Here is a 17771-nt window from a genome sequence, read left to right on the forward strand (position 1 = left end):
TACAATTTACCAAATTTATCAAACCAATCAGCATTAAATTTATAGAGAGAGGTCCTAAAGTATGTTTGCAAAAAATTATGTTTTCTTGATTGACAAGGACCTTTTTCACAAATAAGCTCATCTAATGTCATCTCTATCATTTGGATCATAGGTTGAATTCTTGGGTCGTTGTCTAGGATTATTTATTAGACCTTCCATATTCAATTCTAAAACTTTTTTATTAAAAGAGACTAATGGAGTGACTTTCTAATTCAATGTAGTTTTCTTTTATTTCTAAAAATAAAGAAATATATATTCTAAGTTATAATATTAATCAAGTCAATTTTAAAGTTTATATGCAACATAATTTCATAAAAAATAACACATAATTACATAAATTTATATTACTAACAAAACAAACATAATTACGTAAATTTATATGACTAAAATTCATAATACCAGGAAAAGTAAAACAATAAATAATAATAATTAAAATAAAATATTTTAAAATGTAAAAATAAATAAAACCTCGAATAGTTGAATCCTTAATAACAATAGTTAGTTAAAATTTGGAATTGAAAAAATTAGAAAAGGAAAATGTTACTAAGAAAGAGTGGCATAAAAGAATATGAGATTGTGAAGTGAGAAAGTGAAAAGATAGTGAGAACCAAAAAAGAGTGGGATAAAAAATAAGGTAAAAAAATGAGACAGTAGAGAGAGCTAAGAAAATGGGTGCTAACCAAGTGAGAGAGGAGAGTAGAGAGAGAGAATGAATTGGAAAGATCATGTATTAAAGTGAAAAGATCTAAAAAGAATAGTAGAGCAATAATAGTGCGACTTTTAGAGTTTTTAACTAGTAAAATAATGTGATTTGAGTTTTTTTTTCATATAAAAGAAAGTATGCAAATAAATATTTACATTATCAAAATAATGTATGTTCAACACAAAATCAAACAATTTCAACATAAAATCCAACCATTTCAACCTAAAAGAAACTTAAAACATCAACAAAATTAAAAAAACTAAAGAGAGTTGGAAGGTTTTATTATGGTAGTGTGTCTCCCATCTAGTACTTTTGTTTATTATCTTTAAGTTGGATACTCATAGTCAAGTAGGCTTATACTTGAATTCCTCCTTGAACTCCCACCAACATTTAAAATTCGATTGCTCTCTAGGATCTCAAATCACTACTACCATGCTCCTAATAATTTCAAGAAAAATAAAGAATTCCCTAAATTGTTGATTGTTGAATGGATTTTCGGGGTCCAAAATTTTATGCATCCACCTATTACCTTGTTGAGAGTGATGCTTTCTTTTAAGTGGTAAAAGTTCAATTTCTTGTTCAAATTGTATACCTTAGTCTTGATTCCTTTGAATGAAATTTTACACCAACTTTGGACTCTAAATCTTGACTTTTCACATTTCATAAATTTTGGTCCTTTTGCCTCCTAACATCCAATGCCCCATCTTTTGTATTCCAAGAAGAGTCCCAAGTTGGTCATCCGTCTCCAAAAAAGCATATGGGTCTAAAAAATCCGCAGAAGAAAAATTTACCTACTCAAATCATAATTGAGACGTTAACTTAATAAGAGAGACGTTCGATGGACTAGGCAAAACAACTTTCGTCCCCTTGGATTCTTGCATGACAAATCCACCTCTTGGTTGCCAACTTGTTCTACATCATCTTTATTGTTCCAAATGTGTTTTGGAAGTTGTGTACATTCTTTCTCAACATCATCTTCACAACTAACAGAAAAAGATTCAACAAACTCATTGAGGTCATTGGTTCGTAAGGAAGCATCCTCAATTATGAAGTCCGTTCCTTGATCGACTCCTCCTAATCACTTAACCACTTCAGGTTAGACACATTCAACATCCTCACCTTTTAGCAACTTATCTGTCAACTCATCTTTTTGCACTTGAGATTCCAAGCTTACCTCGCACTCTTTGGTTGAAGTTAATTCCACACATTCGTCCAAAAATAATTCAATGGAACAGGGACAAGCAGTTCATCTTGAGTGGGAAAACTTTCGGCTATCTAGCCTAACAACTCTATGAGGAGGTTCAATTGCTTGGTTTGCTCCTTTTGATATTGTTCTCCCTTTGGAAGATAGATCGAAACTGCTTCTATTCTTGGATAAAAAAAGGTTTGTGAAGAAGAAAGTTTGTTGTATATATTGAGGCAAGTCATAATGTGTGTGCGCTGGGGGAGGGGGGAGGGGGGAGGGGGAGGGGATTGTTTATAAGGATAAGAATATTGGGGTAGTGTATATGAAGGTTATAATTTAAAAAAATAAAGACATAGGGGTAAGGCCGGGGTCTTGGCATGATGAATATGGAGGTAATTATTCAAGTGGATCATATGAATGGTGGTAATGCGGGTATGGGTTTAGACCCCATGGAGGTGTTTGTTGGTGATGAGGTGTAGTTTGAAGGTAGTGTGGTTGAAAAAAATATCAATAATGGGTTCATTATGATATAATTTTTTGGGTTCATAATCATAGGAAACACTATCATACTAGTTGTATCGGTGTTTCTCATAATGGAGGTCATAATAATAATAGGCGGAGGGGTTGATTTCATAAAAAAATGTTCATATGAGTGTGACTCGTTCATTACTTGATTTTTTATCCCTTAGTGTACACCATTATTAAAGTCGCTAACTCCTACAACTTTGTCTTAACCATACAATTTGAAACTACAAGGATAAGTGTTTGTAAGAAAAGAGAAAGTAAAACAAAAGAAAAGCTAATAAGAACTAAAATACAAACATATTTACAATATTTACATTATGCACAATAACCAACACGCACATATTGTTACTTGACAACAACGCCAAAAAATTGATAGGTGCTAAAGACTGGTTTCAAAATTTTAAGGTTGGAAAGCTCAAGTTCGTTGCAGATAGCTTCAAAACCATAAATTAATACTATCAAAGTTTAATCAAAAGGTGCCACCATTCAAAATAATTTCGAGAGTTTTAATCCTAAGTTATCATCCCTTGGAGAATTAATGTGATGCTTTGAAATTTTCTACAAAAAAATCGGAAAATTTTGATTGCAATTAACATATTAATTCTTCATTTTGATAAAGGTGCGCTTTAATGCCTTGTTAGTCGCACCTCTTACATTGCAAGAGAGAATTATCATTGAAAAGGTGAGGCGATTTACGAAATCTTTTTTTTTTAACATAAAAGAAGGGTACTATTTAAATTGTCGGTTTTGGGTTGCTTCTGGGTTGGGTCGGTTTCATTCAGCCTTAACCAAGACAAAAAAAGAATGATAAAAAAGTTAAGATCAAAATTCTAAAAATCGAATCTGATATTGAACTATTTTAATTACTGGTTCACTGATTTAGAGATTCAATTGGTTTAGCCGCAGTTCAACTAAAATAATCAAAATATAATAAAATAATATATAAAATTATAAATAAATACACACAAAATACATATATGCTAATACAAGTTTTAAAAATTCATAAATTAAAAGTGCAAAATTAACTAAAATTTTATAATTTTATATAAGGATAACATAAGAGTTAAATAGAAAAAAAATTAGTCAAATCTCAAGATTTATATATAACATGATATTGTATACTTTATGTTATAGAATAATAGATAGTAATCAAAGAAATAACCGTTAGTTTAGTTATATCTTAATTTATAATTTTTTATTTAAAAATAAGCATATTTTATATCTTTTAATTTTTAATATATATTTAATTTAAATTAAATATATTATTTTTTGATATTATTAAATGTATTATGTTATAATATTAAAGAGAAAGATAATTTATTTTATGTATATTTAAATTTCTTTTTCTCATGGACTTAAATAGCCTATTAGAAACACCGACCCAAAAAAATCATTCTCTTAAATTTTATTAGTCTAATTGTATTTTAATTCATACTGTTTTATTCTAACCTTTTATTTTTTAATTTATATTTTTAAAATTAAATAATATATAAATTATAAACAAACACACAAAAATATAAATATATTTTAAATTAATATTAAAAATACAAAATTAAGAATATTATTTGAAAATAATGAAAAAGAAACTTTTAATTAAACACGTAAATCAAATTAAATTTATTATTTGAATTTAAGAATAAGTTGGGCTAAATAACAAGTTAAGAATAAAATACCAACTAACTCCATCAGTCCAAGGCCCAACAAATTAAATTTGAATCTGAACACTTTTTGTATATTTAATTTCAATAAATTTTTTACATTTCATGTTACTGAACTATATTATTTTGGTAGATAAGTTTTATTTTTTTAATTACTTCAAATATATTTAACCAAATTTTAATTTAACCTTCTATTAAGAATTTTAATCGATAGGTTTTTTTTTCTAAAATTGTCATTTTGTCATATATAAAAAATTCCAAATAAAATAAAAATGAAGTAACTAAAAAGATAAGAGATAAAATATGTTGTTTTTTCTTTTTTTTATTATTATTTAATCGTCAAAGTGATAAATTGATTGCATACACTAAAACAGCTCTCGAAATCCTAAATGCATTAGGTTATTGAAATTAGTAAAAGTGTAGCACATCAATTTTTAAGGACGTGATAAGTTACTTGACAAAAAAAATTAAAGGTGGTTGTGCATCTTTGTCAAATTCAAAAACAAATTGGTGCAATCAAAATTTCATGATCACTTTAAGGATTAAATCTTCTTCCTCTATCTCCCTCTCAAAATCAGTACATGTAAAAGAGTTATTAGGACAACTAAAGATGATTTTTACAATACTTTTTAAATAGTTTGATTACTCTCTTAGTTCTTATAGTTTCGTGAAATTTTTAATTAGGTTTTTATATATATTTTTTTAAATTGAGTCATTGCACTAAATTTTTTTTTAATTGGATCTTTATATTTTTTTTCTTTTTATTTGAGTCCTTGTACAAATTTCTTTTTTAGTTGAGTCCCTATATAAATAAACTAATTACTGTCAAGAGAGTTCTAATTAAAAAAAAAAATTATGCAGGGACCAAATTAAAAAGAAAAAAAATTATAAAGACCTAATTAAAAATTTTGCAAAACTATAAGAACCAACAAAATAATTAAACTTTTTTAAATTTATGAACTACACTTTTTATAAATGAGAGTGAGACATCACATAAATACAACTTAAGTTGACTTACCAATTTGATCTTTAAAATAGTGTATAAAAACTAAATTGTTAAATTTTTTTTTCCAAAATATATTGAATCGTATTGAAATTATTAATGCATTAACGATTTAAATATTTCGTTTTGATATTTATATTTCAACCATGCTATATACATATACAAACGTTTTTGGTAACTAAGTCTAATAAAATTGGAACAAACTCAGCAAAAAATTAAAAAAAAAAAAAAACACGCGTCCATCATGTAGTTTTTTATCTTCGCGCTTCTTCAACACAAATTTTGTTATAAAACATATAAAATTTATTATAAAGCACATAAATTTTTACACACAGTACATGAAATTTTTCATATAACACATAAATTTATTGATAATTTGATATAACACAAAAGTTTTTTTAGTATAATACAAAAAAAAAATTTATTGTGCACTAATTTTTTTGTAATATATACAAAAATTATATGTTGTGTATTAAAATTTTTGTGCTCAACAATAACGGATCCAAGAATTACGAGTTGGAGGTGACAAACTTATGTCAAGTTTTAAAAATATCTATTCTAGGAGTGACATTTTTAGTACACAAAATTATGAGTGACATTTTTATTAAAAATTAATTTTATATTGCTGTTTTAGTACACAAAATAACCTATAGTTTCTTCTAATTTATTTAATTAACAAAAGGAGTTACAATATATAGAATTTATATTGATTTTATTTGTCGTGGATTCCGTTAAATTAGATGTCACATAGAAGATGTCAAAGCAAGTTGTACTAATGGAAGAGTAGAAAACAAAAACACCTTCGATACAATGGAAGGAATTAAATTTCACACTAAATGAAAATTTTTAGGGAGATCATGCCCACTGCTTGCTCTCCTTAAATTCGTCATTAGTGTGTAATATTTTTGTTAAATATATATAGGAGAAGAAGAAGAAAATAATGATAACAATAATGAAAGAGGATAAGAAAATAAAAGAAGAAAGAGAAAGAATGCGATAGTAGTAGCAACGACAACAACATTTAAAAAAGAAGCATGTAGAAAAAGAAGATAATAAAAGAAGAGGAGAAAAAAGCTAAAAAGAAGTGGAAGTAGCAACAACAATACTATGTATAAAGAAAGAAATACCGTAATGACTTAGTTGAAAATTTAATTTTAAAAATGTTTGGATATCTAGTTTTATTGTTATATTAATGTATATAATATTTTCGTCATTGGTTAGGAAATAAAAAAAATTATTTAGAAATTTTAATACTAAGTTTTTTTTTTAAAATAATAATAGAGTTTGCGGTACAACTTTTTTTTCTTTTTTAAAAAATATTTCTACTAAATAAACAAATATTAAATAGAGTATTTGATTATGATGGTTGCAAGTTTGTTAATTTTTTGGTGTTTAAGGTCCAGTAGTGTTGTTGGCTGGAGTTTTAGAAGCAAGAGAATTTGATGCTGCTTTTGCTGTTACTTTGGGCAATTCAAGCAGCAAAGTGACAAAAATATGGAGCTTATTCAATATTATTTAATATTTAAAATTATTGAATTTAAATATTTAAAATCGTATATTAAATTTTTAATAATTATATTTAATATTTAATTAAATCAGTTAAATTTTGGTAGAGTTGCACATGGATTGAATACTATCTGCATATCTGCAGTAATTATTTGCATCTGATATGAATTTTGGGGATATTATCTGATCCGCAAAACTATCGGATCGGATCAAATCTGATCCCACTATGATAGGATTGGATTGTAAATTTAGCAGTGATATCCGCGGATCTGATCTGCAAATCCGTATATTCGTACGTCTCATATAATAGTATAGTTTAAGAAAGTAAATCCTAATATGATATGAATTTTAGTGTGTTATTTTATGAATTTTATGATATCTTGTTTTTAATTTTTTATGTTGTACTTCAACTTAGAATAATTAAACTTAAATCTTGTGTTATTATTTTTTTTTTGTTATTCAAAAGAACTTTTATTGATAATATATTAGGAGTAAATAGGCTTAAACAGGTGAAAAATGAATTTTATAGATATTTTTTTTTTGTAAAAATAGCCAAATAGAATCTTAAAATAGTTTTTTTTAATTATGCGAATATATCCGATATCCGATCTGCAAGTATGCGGATCGGATTGGATCTGGCCTAAAAAAATGTGGATATCGTATCTCATTCGATCCGATGAATGCAGTGTGGATCGGATAGAATTTTAGACTATATTCAATCCGATACTGTTCATGTGCAGTGCTAAATTTTGGTTGAATCTTGATCGAACTATTAAATCAATAAATCAGTCATTTTACTGATTTATTGACCGGTTGGACTCTCACAACTTTGGTTTTCACAAACGAAATGAAACATAGCCTTGCCGTTACAGAACAGTAAGGGGCAATTGAAAGTTGGAATTTGAAATAGGGTAGTAGTGACTGCAGTGTGGCTGGCAGCACAAAAACGATGAGGAGTTTTCCAGCGCCTCCGCCTTCAACCAAACCAAACACCACCAACTCCTCGAAACCCAGCAACAACCCAAAGCCCTCTTTTGTTCCCGCAAAGGATGACACAAAGCCTGTGCTTCAAGATCCGGTAGTCTCTCTCTCTCTCTTTTTTTTTTTTTGTTGCGTAGCATTCAAAAACTTGACTCTTAAATGGGTTATCTTTTTCTATTTAAATTTCATTATTTATGGTTTCTTCTCTTTCAGATACTGAGATCAGATCCTATTGAGACAGAGGAAGCTGTGCTGCCAATACCTCCCTTCTCAATCCCCAAATCAACTTCTCCAGCGTAAATGGCCTAAGCGTTTTCAAAAAGTATAGAAAAAACAAAAATTGTGTTTCTATACAATGCATCTAACTTAATTTCAGCTATTGTTGTCAATATTGTGGTTGTTGCTTCTTAAATGTGCTTGTCAATTGGGCCCAATTGCGTTTGCGTTGAATCTTGAAGAAATGAGAGGATTTATTAGATGGATTTACATTCAGTTTGCTTATTAAGCCTCTTACCATTTATTTCTGGGTTAGTTAGCACTTAGCACTAGCTTGTTTGTTATACACGGTTATGGTAAGCTCATTGGATCAATGTTGAGGTGTCGTCAACTCGTCATACCAAATTTCAATGGCAACAATGTGATTCATTCTATTTCGAAATTTCTTGGGTGAAAAAATGAAGTTGAATAGACCAACCTGGGTTAGTTGAGTGGTCAGTTCATTCGTCCGCTTAAGCAACTGTCGGAGTTCGAATCCCACGACGGATTAGTCCTTAACCTGTCGGGTTGAAAGATACCGTGGGAAACAAAAAAAAAAATTAAAGTTGAATGAAGAGTACAATTATGTCTTTATCTTTTTATATTTTCTCTATTGTAAGATACAATTTTCATTTTTCACTCAATGTCACTTTTAGCTGTAGCCTTATGAAGCACGATCCTTTCTCCTCCATCAGTTCAGGTGTGGAAACTTCATATTTAAAGTAAATATCAACTACTCCATCATTCATCTCTGCATAAAATCACATCTCCTTTAGTTCATCATCACTGGTCAGAGCTCTCAGTCCCACCTCCAAGCTCATGCTGGGAACCAAACTACCAACACTCAACTACCTTGTCATACCCCAACTCCTTGAAATAATTTCTCACAAAAAAAAACATCAAGGGTATCTTCATCTAAATCTTCTAAGCAACTTCGGCTGTCAGGTGAGTAAACTAATTTTTCATCATCATTCTTCTTAAATGTCCCACCATGGTGGAACATGATATCCAGCAATTTTTCCATTTACAATGAAAAATAGGTATAACAATTTATTTAATGTATGCTATTGATAATATAATCAACAAACCACAATAGAAAATAATCTAATATTGATTAAAAATAGATATTTCATCACATTACCATTATAGAAACACCCTCATTCCCTGTGTAAAAACAGAGCATTCACAAAATCCAAACCCACACCACCCAGGGCAAGAAACCCTACCTAATAATATAGCATTCAATGATTTTTGATCAACTAACACAAAATTTCCAAGTAAAACTCACAACAATTGATACCTTAACACTATAAAAAATATATAAAAAATATTTTATTCACTGCATGCCTACCTCTATGTCAGGGGACTTCACGAGGAAGCTTTGCTCTTTTCTTCTCCGATTTTGAACGACCGATGAGCAGCTTTCGACCCTCTCCAATTTGCATCACCACAAAAAACTTCAGTAGGACAAGCGAACCCCAGGGTATGGGGTTTTCAGTTTGAACGAGATGAAGAAGATGAAGTGGTGAAGTGAACTCTTTGAATATGGGGGTTGTCTTTTGGTAACTCCCTTCTTCAAGCGGCGTCGTTTTCATTTTTTAACGCCAAATCCTAATATGACGCCGTTCTCCATACTCCAGCATGGCAAAAAAAAATTGCCACATCACTGCCGCTGGGAACGAGTTTCGACGGAAAAGGGAGAAGGGACTAACTAGGTGCATTTTTTTCGAAGTCCAGGATATAAATAGTGCAATTGGGAAGTTAGAGATCAAATCGGTGCATTTTGTGAATCTTAGGAACTACTTTGGTGTTTAACTCTTTCTTGATTTGTGGCATCTATGTATTAGACATATTTTAAATACAATGCACATGTATTACAATTTAAACATTCTTAAACATCATCATATATTAGCATATTCATGGTATCTTAACATGTATTTTTAAAATAAATTTAGATTGAAATGAATTTAAAAATAATATAAATATTTGATATAATTAAAAAATATTAAAAATAATTAAAAATTAATTTATATTTTAATATCAATAAAATACCATAATATTATTACAATTTATCTAAAAAATACTTTGTATTTATATATATAACATATCCTCGTGTTTTATAAAAATTTCAAATTCATGTCTATGCATGTTTCGTGTCGTATCCCGTATCAGTGTCTATGTATCAGTGTCCATGAATGAATCATAGGCCGTAGCATTACCCTTCTATTTCTACATCTTTTTTGGGCAGCAAAGGTTAGTGTTGGTTGATCCGATTCAACACTTGGTCAAGCAACAAATGGTCCGTTACTGGAATCAATAATATAGCATCTTAATAATAATCGAAATTTACAGAATCAATCGAAATTATTACAACGAGGGAAGGAAACTTGCTGTTTTCCAAGATTTCCTGACAAAAAAAACTCCCTCCGTCCCCGAAGAGAGAAATTCTTGTGTAGTCTTAGAGCGCCAAGTTAGATGTGCTCCACGACCATTTATTAAATGACATTTCAACTTCAAGCATCAAGGGTGCCTGCTGCAATCAAGTATAATTTATAAATGACATTCTTTTAGTACACCTTGGTGTTCCTTGAGCTGAGAAGTCTTTTCTCCAACGCAAAAAAAGGCTGCAAACCTGTGAGGTGTGATTCGCATGCTTCAGAAAACTGGCTCTCTTCGGGGTAAAAAAAAAAAACTTTCAAGTACGTATTTTGCACATTGCTTCTTGGCTTCCTTCAACTTCTGTTCTATCACTGGCACTGGCAGAGTTAACTCATCTGTGGTGGTTAGATTGTGGATGTGTGCAACTGTAGCGGCACCAGCCAAAAAGGCAAAACCCATGGTCCAAACCTTGTTGCCATAGCCCGGTAGCTTCAGCTACTCTTGATGCTTTCAAAATTTTAACTGCATTGTTAACTATGACACTGAAAGAAGAAGAAAATAGATAAATTCAACATACAGCATAAAAAAGTAATATTTGGGCCAACACATTCATAAAATGTGACCATAACTTTTGCTATCAGAAATAACCATAACAGACTTTACGTCACTGCTTCACAGCATTGGATAAAGGGTAACTATTGTAGATTAAAAATCGCAACATTTCCTCAAAACAAATTAAATTCAGAAAGTGAGCTAGGAGTACAGCGGTTGATGTCTGCTAAAGTAAATCAGCAACATTGTGGTGTTTAGAAAAGCATCTGATCACTAGTCATGCCACTGATACTCTGCTCAAATCTCAATTAAATGTGCCCCTTCATTTCCTAATAAAATGAAATACACAATTTCATAATTCAGTTTTACATTAAATAGGCTCTTGGACACATTTTTAATTATGATTCTGTAAAACAAACCCTAAAGAACAACTATTTCAATAAAAAGCCATTGAATACAAACAAATCTAGTAAATTCATTTACCCAAAAAATGTATAAGCCTTCTAAATTATTCTTTTAAATACCATGAACTCAGTTGTTTCTTCCATTTCACTTATCAAATAACAGTCATATTTACTACTAGTCATTCAGATAAATCAAGTCAACAAATAAGATACATAGCACAATGTTCAACTATATAAAGATTTAAAAGGTGAATGCCAATATAAGCTAAAAGTGGTGCAGAGAATACTTCAAAAAACAGAAAAACAAAAAGAAGCAAATGCATATCAACCTTACTTTTTATTTTAGTTAGTTTAAGAAAATATAAATAAGGGTAACAATAAAAAATTGAGAAAGAGAAACCTAACTTACATCCTGATCTTCAAATCGCTTTTGATAGTGCCACAAATACAGCTAGCTGTCAAAATAACTATGGTCTGTGCATTCAAGAACCTGCCACTCTATTCATGAAAAACATGACTTCTAGTGTTGGTGATATTCTGATTTGAAGAATGGAAAGAATTTGATATTTGTTTTGAACTTGGCTAGCTTATAAACAAATAGTTGGAAATCTCTTCATTGTAGATGAGGATCAATCAAAAACAATAAAAATATCCACTATCTTATGTACCATCAAGTCCATCGATCAACATTGCATATGTAGAAGGATGAAATTGACAACCCATTTTCTGTGTGAGACTCAGAAACATTGAGTATTCGTCATTATAACCCCTCTTAAGTAAACCATCAATCAGAACTTTCCAAGCCATTTCATCATGATTATACTGACTACAAAGCAAAGTATGAAATAGTGATTTAGCCTTGTCTTTTCTCCCTTCATCACATAGCCCGCAAATAAGAACCTTGTAGGATTCTAAATGTGCCAAATAGCCATTCTCAACCATGGCATCTAAAATGCTCAATGCTTTGTCATACACTTCCAACCTGCAGCAACAGCTAAGAAGTTCATTGTAAACAATCTCACTAGGAGATATTCCAGCTTCTTGCATGTCATTCAATAATCTAAATGCCACATTCAAGCGATCCACCTTGCAGAGTCCTATAATAAGCTTGCTGTAGGTATTGACATTAGGTTTGCAACCATGTTCAACCATCTTTTCAAACAGTAGAGATGTGATATCGAGATCAATTACATTCCAAACACTTGCTATACCTTTTGGAACAACACCAGGAACAAATGAACCTTCAACAGCACAACCATCTTTTATAGTTTGCATTTTCTTTGCCAATTGCTTTAAGAGAAATGCATATGTATAATGAGATGGCTCACAGCCAGCATCAAACATTCGCTTGAGAACACCAAAGGAGCAATCAATCAATTGCATGCACCCATATCCATCAATTAAAAATGTGTAAGTCAATGAATCAGGAAGGATTCCGTCCTCCTTCATCTTGGCTACAACATTCTCTGCCTCTTCCAACCTTCCTTGACTGCAGTATGCATGCACGAATGTCGTATAAGTAAATACATCAGGCTTACATCCTGAGGATATCATTTTGTTAAGAATCATATCAGCATGATCAAAGTCACCCTCTTTCAACATTTCAGAGATGATATTTGTATATATTTCAACTGTGGGATCTAAATTCAATTTTATCATTTCATCCATAAGCTGTAAAGCCTCATGCACCTTTTTCTCTGTGCACAAGCTGTCAATCAAGATATTGAAAGTGATTGTGTTTGGTAGACATTCCTCAGCAAGCATTATTTTGAAGAGAGAATGAGCATCATCAACCTTCCCAACTTTGCAATACCCATGAATCAAAACAGTATACATAACTTCATTTGCCTTAAGATCTTTCTCCTTGAAGGACTTAAAGAATTTATGAGCTTCTTCTACTCTCCCTTGTTTGCAGAGAGTATCTATAAAAATGCTGTAAGTCCACTGATCAGGAACAAGGCCATTTTCCTTTATCAAGTTAAGCAACCTATAAGCACTATCCAAATGACCCGCTTTACATTGACCATAGATTAATGAGTTGTATGTAACAATGGTTGGTGATAAGTTGCGCTCAATCATTTTATTAAGCAACCACATTGCCCGGTGCACTTCTTTTACTTTACAAAACCCACAGATCAATTCATTGTATGTACGAGCATTCGGATTACAATTATTTGACTCCATAAGGTTCAAAATTTGCAACGCATCTGCAGTTCTTCCCAATTTACAGTACCCATCAATTAATGCATTGAATGTGACCACACTAGGAACTAAACCTCTCTTCAACATCTGATTAAGTATTTTCCAGGCATCATCAGCATTACTTTCCTTACAGTAGCAATCAATTAACACAGTGTAAGTATGAGCATTAGGTTCACAACCTCTTCCACTCATTTCTTCGAACAGTTTCAGTGCATCCATTTTCCTACCTAAATCACACAACGCACATATCAAAACGGTATACGTTCGAACAGTTGGAGAACAATTATCCTCTCCCATCTGCGCAAACAACTTCAACGCCTCACCAATCCTCCCTATTTCACAAAGCCCCTGTATGAGAGTCGTGTACGAAACCTCGTTCCTTCGACAACCCTTACGCGGCATAATCTCAAACACCTTGTAAGCGCCATCCACATCTTTGTTCCTACAGTGGCCCAAGATCAAAGAAGTGTAAGTGAACGTATCCAGAGAGAGACCAGCCTCCACAATCTTATTCACATACACATTTGCCTCAGACAAATCTCCTAACTTGCAATAACCATTCACCATTGTATTGAAAGTATAAATATTTGGCAAAACCATATCATCCAACATCTTTAGGTACAACATCCTCATCTCATCAATCAACCCGAATTTCGACAACGACATTAGAATCAAATTATAACATTTAACATTGAGCTTGAATGTAAACCTCCCACCACCATCACCCAAATCCAATTTTTTCAAGAAGTCAAGCACAAACCTCACATCTTCTTCAGATTTTGCGGACTTAATCATTGAGATGCGAACACTCTCAGCGAAATGCAGTGAGCCATTACGCACTAAAATGGTGAGCAACAAGGCATAGGAAGTTGCATTGTGCCTGAAACCGGGTTGTTTGTTTGAAACCCAATTGAAGAAACCCAATGCGGTTTTGGGGGGGAGGTTGTGAGAGAAGAGCCAAGAGACATGTGAAGGTGTGAGAGAAGGGACAAGTGTGTTGAGTGAAGGGTGGTTTTGCCAATTTGGATGAGAAAGGATTGTGAGGAGCTGGGAGGGGAAATCAGGTGGATGAGGGTGCACAGTGGAACCGAGTTGGGGAAGAGAAATGATTGAAGAGAAAGGCCTTTTGAGGTGAGAAGACAAAATGGCATCTGTGAATAAGGTCAAGATGTGTCTCATTTTGGGGCATGGAAAGGTGTTAAATGATCCAATTCATTCACTAATAGATTCATTCATAATCCTAATAAACCAAACTTACAGTTTTAGTCCACGATTGTCAACAGCCATCTAGAAACAGATCCAGTTCCACCACTCCAATAACCTTCTGGTGTCTATGAGAGAGTAAAAAAAAAAGGGCAATAAAAACAATAAAAATAGTTAACACCAAAATTTTAGGCATGAAAATGAATGAAAAAATTATATATCAGGAAAATATAAACATTAAAAACATGCAGAAACATAGCAGGAAACTTGCATAAAAATAACATGAACGTTGACAGAAAAGAAGCAGAAACATAGCCAAAAAAAAAATACGGAAAAATCTAAGCCACATTGTAACAAGCAGAAAAATATACATGTGCTTCCTGCATGACCATGATAGAACTGATAAATTGGTAGTTCCAAGAAATGCCTCATGCAAGCTATCAGTCATATATGCCTTAATAGTAAATTTAGATTACAGCACCGATTGTGTTGAAACTGAAGTATTAGGACAGTTAGTCAGGTACAGCTATGTACAAGCTAAAGACAGAATCACCCCATATAAACCTTTGAGTCAACTTCATCTGATTTTCAGTTTGAAAGAGGCATTAATATCAAAATCTTTTTGAAGAGAAGATAAAATCGAAGCTGCAACACAAAACTACCATTTTTTTTGGGTAAACAACAAAAACTACCAATTTAATTGAATATCCAAAAAGATAGCTCCCAATGCTGCAATTAATGTATAATAGCAGTAATGTCAAGATATGCAGAAAAGTAAACATGTCTATCAAAAAAATCATACATGCATTATACAGAGCATTGAAGTATCCAATCACCCTCTCTGAAATAAGAAGGAGCTAGTTACAATTTTACACTAAGTTTTCCTTACATAAAGCTATAAATACCTAAAGTTAACATCATATAGTACCCAAAGGATGGGTAATTATAATTATTTTTGTCTCGATTGAACCATATTTTTGCTTTTCAAATTTTATTAGCAGAAGCTGGTGCTTCATCATAGTTGCAGCCACTAAATTTACGATATTTTTAAAGAAAATATGATTCTGATAGCTAACACCAAAATTGGGCTAATCTGCCTCATATTGCGCTGCTTTCAAAAATTTGCAAGATATTGAAAATAGAGAAATTAATTAAGAAGGAAACATGCTTAAACACTTGAAATTATACAACTTATTTGATGCACAATTCTTTCTTTCAAATCAAGATAAGACAAATAATGCAATTCCAGAATGAGATCGAAACACATAAATAAAAGGAAATTAATTAGAAAGAAGTAGGTGGCATGCATGTACGTACCTGGAGAAGAGGGTGCCAATTGAAGTATTTCCAAATTCAAATGCCCTAATCGAAGAAGAAAACAAAAAGCTTTAGAATTACGCCTAACAGAACACAAATTGAATCATAAATAAGGGAACTCCATATTACACATAAAGCCTAGCACAAATGCAATGCCACACACCATAGAAAAACAAAAACGCTTTGCCTTATCACAAACCTAGAATACAGCTAAGAAGAGGAAAACGATCTGAAACACAAATAGGCGTAAAAATTGCAGATAATAATTGGTGGCCATAACATGGATTTTGTAACTGTTCGATGTCAATGCAACAATACACCAGCGAGAATACAGAGCAAAGCCCCCCAATTCGATTCACCAAAGTATGAATTAGAAGTCACTACCTCAAAGCAGAGGAGTCATGAAATGATGTTTCACAAACTACCATCAAGCCATAATAAGAGTGCAAACTTGACAACCATGGGTCCCAAATAAACAGTCACAGAGACAAATATGGAATATTCTTGGTGTGAGCCATCCAATCGGATTGTCGCACTGCCACTTCTTCTCGCCGTGGTTCCTGCTGAGTGACCAGGCCAGAATCCCTGTTGAGCATCGGTTGAGTGACCTTCGACGTTCCGAAACCGGTTGAGTGACCAAAATGCTGTTGAGGAACTTCACCGTTGACCACCTTCGCTAGTCAGCACCATCTTCGACTTCCCGGGAACGGCCGATGAGACCTTCGCCGAGAGAGAGAGGGTTACGGGAGTGAGAAGACTGAGGGCTACCCTCGAGAGTGGGACCGAGAGGGTTACGGCCGACGAGGAAGGAGAAGGGTGAGGGTTACCGTTTTTCAATCTTTTTTTTTTTTTTTTTTGTGTTTTCTTTTCTTTATTTTTTAGAAAAGGATAAAAAAATCTTCATCTTTTATCAAGAAGATAAATAATATTTTACCAAATTAAAATAAAATAAATTTTGAACAACTATAAATAGGAGACATATAAGTCTTTTTAGGCAACATTTGATTTGTAGAATAAAATAAAACGCTAAAATAAAAAAATAAGACACGGACGCTAAAAATTACTCTATATATTGTGTTTGCTAAAGATGGATAAGATAATAAAATAAAAGTTTAATTATTCTGTTGGTTTTATACTTTGGTCGAATTTTTAATTAGGTCTCTATAGTTTTTTTTCCTTTCAATTGAGTTCATGTACCAATTTTTTTGTTTTAATTTGGTCTTTACAGTGACAAAAAACGTTTAGAGTAACAGAATATTCTGTTCCAAAATTGGATATATCCAGTTACAAACGTTTTTTGTAATCCTTAATGTATTTACTTATTTTATATTGTCAAAATTGTCCCTACCTTAATAAAGGAATAAACCTTGATCTTCAGTAATGAAAAAATAACAATTGCTCTTCCTCCTTTTTCACTAAGGCAAAAGAAACCCTTCCTCTTTACCCCATCTCCATTTCTGAATGTTCGATAACGCATTTGCATTCCACCATTGTGTGATCGAGGTTTGTTATTGTCTATCGTGGCCTCCTTTATCGAAGGAGCTACTGTTGTCGTTGTTGCAAAGGTACGAGTTACACTTTTTTCCATTCTTCATTCTTTCAAAAGTTGCCGAACGTTATGGCGTTAAAGTCATTAGCATTGTTGGTGATGTTTGATTAGGGGATGACTAATCAGCATTTTTCGTTTTTTGTTGTGTAGTAATGGGAGAATCAGAGTTCACAATAGAGCTCCATTGTAACAACCCTGATTTTCGAGTATATGAGATCTTTTCTGAAAGTACGGATTTCTCTGGAAGATCAGTAAAGGGAACACCTCTGTTATATCATCAAGCATCTCAATCCTCATTATCATTATGTC

At 32.0% G+C, this 17771-nt stretch overlaps 1 protein-coding gene and 1 long non-coding RNA gene across 5 annotated transcripts; one reads left to right on the forward strand and one right to left on the reverse strand.

Moving 5' to 3' along the window:
- The first annotated feature begins 7404 nt into the window (after positions 1-7404).
- Positions 7405-9742, forward strand: LOC112742730 (uncharacterized). Its single transcript, XR_003171908.3, has 3 exons — positions 7405-7698; positions 7815-8801; positions 9219-9742. It is a non-coding gene; the product is annotated as an uncharacterized lncRNA (long non-coding RNA).
- A 418-nt stretch (positions 9743-10160) lies between these two features.
- On the reverse strand, positions 10161-16786 carry LOC112742731 (uncharacterized). Of its 4 annotated transcripts, none has more exons than XM_029292112.2 (5): positions 16298-16786; positions 15914-15958; positions 14652-14724; positions 11601-13835; positions 10161-10777 (listed from the first exon to the last, which is right to left on the reverse strand). In XM_029292112.2, exons 3-4 carry the CDS (start codon positions 14678-14680, stop codon positions 11852-11854), a joined length of 2013 nt encoding a protein of 670 aa, XP_029147945.1. In that variant the 5' UTR covers positions 14681-14724; positions 15914-15958; positions 16298-16786; the 3' UTR covers positions 10161-10777; positions 11601-11851. The 4 variants fall into 4 exon arrangements, with proteins under 4 accessions (XP_029147945.1, XP_072070293.1, XP_072070292.1 ...); XM_072214192.1 differs by having other exon boundaries at positions 11601-14544; positions 16298-16715; XM_072214191.1 differs by lacking the exons at positions 15914-15958; positions 16298-16786 and having other exon boundaries at positions 11601-14715.
- Positions 16787-17771: the final 985 nt, after the last annotated feature.

The sequence above is a fragment of the Arachis hypogaea genome, chromosome 14 (genome assembly GCF_003086295.3).
Source record: "Arachis hypogaea cultivar Tifrunner chromosome 14, arahy.Tifrunner.gnm2.J5K5, whole genome shotgun sequence".
In the NCBI taxonomy this organism is placed as follows: domain Eukaryota; kingdom Viridiplantae; phylum Streptophyta; class Magnoliopsida; order Fabales; family Fabaceae; genus Arachis; species Arachis hypogaea.